This window comes from Gopherus evgoodei, unplaced genomic scaffold (assembly GCF_007399415.2).
Source record: "Gopherus evgoodei ecotype Sinaloan lineage unplaced genomic scaffold, rGopEvg1_v1.p scaffold_34_arrow_ctg1, whole genome shotgun sequence".
NCBI lineage: Eukaryota > Metazoa > Chordata > Testudines > Testudinidae > Gopherus > Gopherus evgoodei.
In genome coordinates, this window is record NW_022060016.1 from 4,567,974 (window position 1) to 4,576,256 (window position 8,283).

Genomic DNA, 8,283 nt, shown 5'->3' on the forward strand with positions numbered 1-8,283 from the left:
TCTTATGATGGTTGGGCAGTGCCTGGTGATCTCAGTGGGGGGGTCATGCGGGAGGTCCTGTCACTTTAAGAGCTGCCCAGGCAACATGAGGCTGGGGGCTCCACTGGGGGCAGTTGGAACCTGCCTGCGACGGGCAGTTACGTCCCCTCCTGCGCTAGAGGGAGGTGGTGCGGGGGGCCCAGCAGAGACAGGCAGCTGCTGGGGCTGGGTAAGGGGCCAAGGTCTGGGGTCAGGCCTAGCACCCATCACCCCCAGTCCTGATGGAGGGGCCCAGACAGGGTGCAAGGGCACCCGCTTTGGGACTATCCCTGCTACCGGCTGGATCGCTGGGCCTTCCGCCAGGGCCGCACATGGGCACACGCCGCCCGCCTGCCGCAGGACGGGGGTGGAGCGTCACAAAGCGAATTCAGTCCAGGCTCCCAACGCCCTCGTGCCAGCGAGCAGGGACGGCGCAAGTGTGGGTGCAAAGGGAACAGGTGGTGGGTGCCCGGCAAATTCACCCCAAACTCTAGAATCAATCACTCGAGTGGCCCTGAGGGGCGATGTGGGCACAGACGCCAGAGCCCCATGGGCAAACCCAGAGCACCTGACTCAGCTCGGGCACCGCCCCTCAGCAACACCTGAGTGAGGGTGCGGGGTCTGCGCCCAAACGGGTCAGGGTGCCTACTGGGCAAGAGTGTTGTGGAGCCGGGGATTGACCTGAGCAAGGCCCAGGCACAGGCCAGTTGCTTTGTGAGTTGATGTCCGGTCCTGAATGAAAGGAGCTGCCTGTTACCGTGCGGGATCCCTGGGGAGAGGCGGGGGCTGAGCCCATGGGCAGGCGCAGGGAACGAGTTGATGGGACCGAGGAAGGAAGGGGGGTACTGAGGACACCTGCTGCCGTGTCCACCTGTCTTCGGGGGGTGTCAAAGAAGCTGTCTGTCCTGGGGCCAGGCAGGGTGACTGGACTCTCCTGCAGGACTGGCCCCAATTCGGAGCCTCCCCCTGAGGCTGATCTCGTTCCTGGAAACTCTGGAGCCTGGTTCTGTGGCTGGGATCCCGGATTCCCGATGGCTGGGCCAGAGGCCAACCCCAGAGCGACACCTGTGTCCCTGGGGCGCTGCATGCGGCAGGGTAGGTTGGCTGCTGTCCAGGGCAACGGGAATGGGGACGGGTCCCTGCTCTGGAGCATTGCAGTAGTACCCCGTGGGCTTCTTCGTGGCAGGGGAGAGGCTGGAGCTGCGGCCAGCACCCTGGGAGGGGAACAGCATTTCCAGGGGTTGTTTCCCCCCTGGACCTTGTGCTGGAGCTGGGCTGGTGGCCCTGGAGTCTGGAGGGCTCTGCTACAGACAGGAGAAGACCATCATGAGCCACGTGACCCTCTCCTGGCCTGGCCTCCCAAAGTCATCACACACACGGCCCTTTGGACAGGAACGACCACCCCTGGCTCCTCTGGGGCGGTGGTGGCACCATCTATCTCTCTCCGAGACAATGCCCCCACCCCACTAAACTCCTCTTGATGGCACTGTCTCCTGGCTGCTCCCCGCCCCCCAGGTCTAACAGGAGCCTGGGCTCTGTCCCCTCATCCCTGCAGGTTTCCAGGAGCTGTACCAGGCCCAGCAGCTCTGCGATGTTGCCTTGGTGGCTGCAGGACGGCGCTTCCCCTCTCACAGGTGAGTTTCTGCTCCGCGCTCCCCTTTGCTAGAAGGAGTTGGGCAGGAGAGCCAGACACCCTGTGTGAGCTCTGGGGCAGCAGGGGCTATTTGCCTGGGAAGGTGACACGGATTGGCCTGGTGCAGAGAGCCCAGAGCAGCACAGGGGCAAGGGTTCTGCAGGGATTGCTTCACCCAGAGCAGAAATGCAGCCACCTCTGGGGTGGAGGGCAGCAGCTGACGGGTGCAAAGCACTCGGCCCTGCCACAGCAGATTGTCTCTGTGTCTTTGGCTAAAATGTTCCCTCTGATGCCTGGGATCTGTGATATCTGTGCAAGGCAGACAAGGGGCTTTAGGTTTTAAAGCAAAATTTTGCTTCTGAAAAGTACCTGCCATGCTGGCCCTGTGGGGCCCCAGGAATTCTGGCTCTTTGCTGGTGAGATCTGCCCCATTTCCAAAGGAAAATGTGGAGCATTTCCCCCCATCTGCTGGTGTCACAAACTGCACTGGGGTCGGAAGCAAAGCTGGTTCCTGCTGGCTGTTGCCTGTGGAGCCCACTCCTGGTCAGGGCCTTGGATGTCTCCCGAGAGAACCTGGTTTCTTGCAGTACGGCGGACGCTCTGCTCTCCACAGCCAGCCCCTGGGCTTTCCTTTGACCATCTCCCATCCAAACAGTGACATTCGCTGAGACTGGTCCCGACCCGCTGTATGGGATGCCGCTCCCAGAATGACTCCATAGGGCCCTCCTGCTGCCACCTGGGCCAGAGGTGCATCGGGATCACAGCACTGATCAAGGCACTGTGGCTGGGGAGATAAGGGGACACTGGTGTATTTTTGTGAGATGATTTGAACCCATCTCACTACACACTAGATGGCCCTTTATCCCCACCCCCCAGCCACACCCCGGCTGCCCCGGTGGGATTGCAGGCTCTCCAGAGGACGCCATGCCGGCATGTGCAGTGACCAGCATACGGAGGCTCTGGATGGTGCCACACCAGGAGCCAGTTGAGCTGCCCTCACCTCTCTCCCTGCAGGCTGGTGTTGGGCTCAGTCAGCCCTTACTTACGGGACCGGATGGCCTCCGCGGAGTCCCAGGGTGGGGATGTTCAGCTGCAGGATGTGTCGCCCTCCATCCTCCAGAGCATCCTGCACTATCTGTACACGGGGGAGCTGGCGCTGACGGCCGAGTGCGCCCAGGAGCTGTTCATCACGGCCAGCAGGTTCCAGATCCCCCCACTCCTGGAGACGGTTGGCAGGTGACACAGACCTGTGGTGACAGAGGGTGGGGTGGGGGGAGCTATGGTGAGGGGCTGGGTGTATTCCCTGGCTACTAGGAAACACACCAGAGCCAGGCCGCAATCGGTTCCATGAACCTGCCACATAAGCACAAAGGGTCTCTGCGGCCGCACAGCTGGGGGCCATGAGGAGTTGGAAATGGGACCGACAGGACCCAAAGCAACTAGCAATTCTGGGGTCCTATTTGACACACCTCAAAGGGGCCTGGCTCGGAACACGCCCTCTGAGAATCAGGCTTGTAACGGGTTCCAAACGGGGACCCCAGTCACCTGGGAAACCCCGGCCATCAACCTCCAGCTCCCCTGGCGGGGTCCTCGCATCAGCAGCGCTTTGTTGACCTCTGGGGAAAGAGGCTGGGGGGGGGGCTCATTCCAGCACTGAGTGGGACAGATGTGTGCACCCCACAACCTGCCCCCATGGAGACTCACCCTACTGTTACACCTAGGAGTGGGCTCAGGCAGCCAGGGAAGGGGAGGTATCTTGCAGTGCCAGGGCAGATGCAGCAGGTTTAAAACAAACACAAGGAAGTATTTCTGCAGCCAATGCCCAGTCAACCTGTGGAACTCACTGCCAGGGGATGTTGTGATGGCCAAAAGCATAACTGGGTTCAAAAAAAGCATGAGAAAAGTTCATGGAGGATAGGGCCATTGATGGCTGTTAGACAAGATGGCCAGGGCTACAACCCCAAGCTCTGGGTGTCCCTAAACCTCTGACTGATAGAACCTGGGACTGGACGACGGGATGGATCACTCGATAATTGCCCTGCTCTGTTCATTTCCTCTGGGGCACCTGGCAAAGGCCACTGTCAGGAACAGGATACTGGGCTAGATGGATCTTTGGTCTGACCCATTCTGGCCACTCTTGTGGTCTGTGGATAAAAAAAGGAATGTCAAAATGAACGAGAGCCCCTGTGTCTCAGCACAGTCTCGCAGCACTGGGTCTTGTCCAAACAGCCCCAGAGTGCCCTGGTTCTACAGGCAGAGATGGGAGCACCCCCTGGGTTAATGGTCCCCCAACACTTTCCATTATAAGCCCCTAGTTTTCAGCTCTTTGTAACTTTACCAGACTTTAACCCTTTGGGCTGAGATGTCCCAGGCCAGCCATGTGCCTTGGGATGAGATCTGCTTAAAGCTCTCAAACCATTCCGCTGGGAAGCTTGAATGCCTGCCTGGAGCAGGGACTTGCAGTTTTACAGGGAGCTTGCCTGGACTCAGGGGTGAGCCCATTGAAAATCCGCCCATATCTGGGCACAGTCTAAGACTGAAAATCTCAGTTTGCACCTGCCCTGGGGAGTAATTAGTGCCCTGGGGAGGGATAGCTCAGTGGTTTGTGCATTGGCCTGCTGAAACCTGGGTTGTGAGCTCAGCCCTCAAGGGGGCCCATTTAGGGAACTGGGATAAAAATCTGTCTGGTAATTGGTCCTGCTTTGAGCAGGAAGTTAGACTAGGTAACCTCCTGAGGTCCCTTTTAACCCTGATATTCTGTAAGGAGGTGGAATTGAGGTTTCATGGCATATATAGCATAAAACATATTCCAGTTATGGCATATATACATTCATAAGTATATTTCCATAAAGCCTTATGGGGTGCACCATCACACCCGGTGGTCTCCTGAGAGCCCCGGCCTATGGAAGGGCCCTCACTGCATTGCAGATCTGCTGAGCAGCCTGGCCAGGTTAAGGAAAATGCTAACTGGGCTCTGTCCGGGGCTCCCCATGACAGGTGTCCCCTTGCACAGATGCTGACTTTCTTCTACCTGGGTGGGTGCTCCATACCCACTCCATCCTGAGGCCCCATCCCCACTCCCGCCCCTGCTCTGCCCCCTCCTCCCAGGACCTCCCACCCTCTGCCAAACATCTGATCGGCAGGTGGCTTGTGAGTGCTGAGCAACCACTCGTTTTTTTCCATGGGTGCTCCAGCCCTGGACCACCCATGGAGTCAGCGCCTGTGTCCCCTTGGCTCTCCCTGCCAGGTTCCTCGTGGAGAGCATTTCCCTGGAGACCTGCCTCAGGCTGTATGCGCTGGCTCACACCCACCAGCACCCAGGTCTGCTCCGTGCAGCCAGGTGCTATGTCAGCCTGCACTTCAGGTCCCTGTGCCATCACGACACCTTCCTGCGCCTGGACCCCGGCACTTTGATCGACATCATCACCTCAGACGGCCTTGCGGTGGCTTCCGAACTGACTGTCTACTGGGCTGTGGGGCGCTGGGTGAGGGCTGACCCCGCCGGCCGCCTGCCGCTTCTCCCAGAGCTGCTGGGGCACCTCCGCCTGGCCTTGCTGACCCCCGAGGAGCTGGCTGAGGTGCAGGCAGACGTTGCAGAGCTCTCTGGGGCTGCTCGGCTGGGGTGGAAGGAGCTGGTTGGGGAGCGGATGTTGCAGGAGAGTGGGGGCCTCCGGCGGGGCATGTATGAGGAGGTGATCGTGTGCGTGGGGCGGAGGGGCCATGCCAAGGGTGAGGACTCGGATTCTCCCCTGGACTGTTTTGACCCCCGCACAGAGAGGTGGGGGGCACCACTGGGCTCGGTTCCGGTGCGGTTCCCCGGTTTCGCTGCCCTGGGCCACAAGCTCTATGTGGCTGGGGGCTGCGGCCCGGACGGCTGCTTTTCAACCAGCCTGCACGAATACGACGCCTGCTCTGGGCAGTGGGCACAGCTCCCCTCCATGTCCTGGCCCCTGGACCCCCACGGCTTCCTGGTCTGCAGCCGGCGGCTCTACGCCATGGGGGGCTGCACGGAGGCGGCTGGCAAGCTGGATTCGGCAGAGACCTTTGATCTGGAGCAGAAGCAATGGACTCCTGCCGCCCGCCTGCCCTTTCCTCTCAGCTACTTCGCCTCGGCCGCGCTCCACAACAAGCTCTACCTGATAGGTGGGAAGAAGCATGTGGCGGGGGCCCTGGCCCCCTACCGGGGGCTGCTGATCTACCACATCAGCTCGGACAGCTGGGCTCAGGTGCCGCTGGGCGTGGGACTCTGCCACGCGGGCGCTGCTGCCATGGCTGGCGGGATCTGTGTTGTGGGGGGCTGCAGAGACGAAGACCTCGGGGAGGAGGGAGAGGGGGCTTCCTGCCTGGGAAACATCCAGGCCTCCCGGGTGTGCTTCTTCCTGGGTGAGGATGGCAAAGTGAGGCAGGAGGTGGCCATTCCGGCGCTTCCCCGAGCCATCGCGTCTGCTGGGGCCGTCTGCTGGCGGGGAAGGGTCTACGTGGTGGGTGGCAAGGATTCGGCCCGTTGGCTGAACACTGTGTACTGCTGGGAGCCCAGCGCTGCCACCTGGACCCTGTGCCGGGAAGGCCCTGCCACCGCGGAGTGCGTGAGCTGGTTTGGCTGCGTGACACTGCAGGTGCCCATCAAATCCCTCCGGACACTTTTCCAGGGGCAGTCCACAGCCCCGGCGGCAGGTGGGGCGACGAGCCGAAAGCAGTTCCCTTCTGTGGAGCCCAGGCTCCTCTGCAGAGCCTCTACAATGGCAGCAGACGCTGATCTCCACCTCCCATCAATGGGAAAAGAGGCTTGATGTGTCCCAGCGCAGCTCTGGGTTCAGACAAGGGGACCCCCCTGACTTGACAGCCATTGACACCCATCAAACAGTGATCCCAGGGCACCTGGGCCACACATATCCCAGCGGAGTGACACCGGGGCGAGTCTGGGCTGGGGGCTCTCCAGGGGACTGGAGCGGCTCCTCAGAGCTCAGATGGGGTTGCTAGTTTGAGCAGGGCTGGCTCCGGCACCAGCATAGGAAGCAGGTGCTTGGGGCGGCCAGTTCAAAGGGGCGGCTCCGGCACTCCGTCCAGTATCGAGGCGGCACATCCGGGTCTTCGGCGGCGGGTCCCTCGTTCCCTCTCTTGCTCTTTGACCTGCCGCCGAATTGCCGCTGAAGAGAGGTGCTGCCGCTCGTCTTTTCTTTTGCCACTTGGGGTGGCAGAAAAGCTGGAGCCGGCCCTGGGTTTGAGGAGGTTCTCGACTGCGGTTTGGTCCCTGCTTGTCCCCATTGCTCAGCCCATGAGGCAGCACCTGCTCCCGTGGCCCACGGGGATGTCCTGCCCTGAGACATTATCCAGCCCTTTCCGTGGGACGGTCAGGCCATATTTCCTGCTGGCTGCTTTTCAGCTCTGCAAGGCAGGTGAAGACAAAGGTTTAAACCGAACTTAGTTTTATTTATTAAATCCGAATCCTTCACACACCGTCAGATTCTCTTAGGGCAAGAACAGGGCTCCACTGTCCCTCTGTAGCCTGGGTTGCTCTTTGCACAGTCTCTGCGCTAGTCCCATCAGTTTTCCCTCTGAACAGTTCCAGAGAGGGAGTCTCTTGCTCAGCCCCAGGCATGCCCCTGCCACGGCAGACGCTCTGGCTTCCTTCTTCACACGCGGTCCCTCTTCTTTTCTGGATAACTTCCAAGAGTCCAAGGTGCTTGAGCACTCTGCCGAATCTCAGAATCTGTTACAAAGGGAGCTGAGTGAAGCATCAACTAGGCAACAAGCCAAGTGAAAGATCCGGGGAAAATGCCTCGAGTCAACCGGATACTGCAATGTTTGTTCGGTTTTTTCCAGGTTATGGTCTTTATACCTTTTTTTAAAAGGGCATTTTAAAAAACTAAATCCAGCTAAATGGCTAAATGAAACATCGTTTCAAAACATCCTGTTTCAAAATTAACTCCACGTTTTGACTTTTTGTTTTCATTTCTCTTTTGGCTGAAACTAGTCACCAAATTCAACCCGAATTTACAAACAGTTTCGTTGACCCCAGGCTGCATTCGTCGGTGAAAATGATCTGTCTGAGAAATTTTGTCCAGTTCTAGTTATAAATTCATTCTATTAAATAAGGGTGTTTGCTTTCAAAGGCAGTTGGGGGTGATTAAATCCTGCATTCATTTCCCAAGGATTGATGACCAGAGATTCACATGTACCTGTAAGCAGAGCTTTCCCCCTCCTCTCACCCTGTCTGGGCCCCATTCAACGCTCCCGCAGATGTCAGATTGGAAAAATCCCGATCGCCATGAATTGTCAAAGATAATGGCCAGTGGCTCTGCAGTCACATCTGCCAACTCCCTTAACACTCTCTGATACATTACATCCCATGGACTTGTGCATGTCCAGCTTTTCTAAACAGTCCGTAACCTGTTCTTTCACCCCTGAGGGCTGCTCACCTCCTCCCCATACTGTGCGGCCCAGCGCAGCGGTCTGGGACCTGACCTCGTCTGTGAAGACCGAGGCAAAAAAAGCATTGAGTACTTCAGCTTTTGCCACATCACATGTCACTAGGTTGCCCCCCCCCCCATTCAGTAAGGGGCCCACACTTTCCCAGACCTTCTTTTTGTTGCTAACTTGCCATGATGAAAAATAAGAATAAAATGACCATT

At 58.6% G+C, this 8,283-nt stretch overlaps 1 protein-coding gene across 1 annotated transcript; it reads left to right on the plus strand.

Moving 5' to 3' along the window:
- Positions 1-1,049: 1,049 nt before the first annotated feature.
- On the plus strand, positions 1,050-6,441 carry LOC115641313 (kelch-like protein 5). Its single transcript, XM_030544360.1, has 4 exons — positions 1,050-1,113; positions 1,574-1,652; positions 2,666-2,887; positions 4,899-6,441. Exons 1-4 carry the CDS (start codon positions 1,050-1,052, stop codon positions 6,439-6,441), a joined length of 1,908 nt encoding a protein of 635 aa, XP_030400220.1.
- Positions 6,442-8,283: the final 1,842 nt, after the last annotated feature.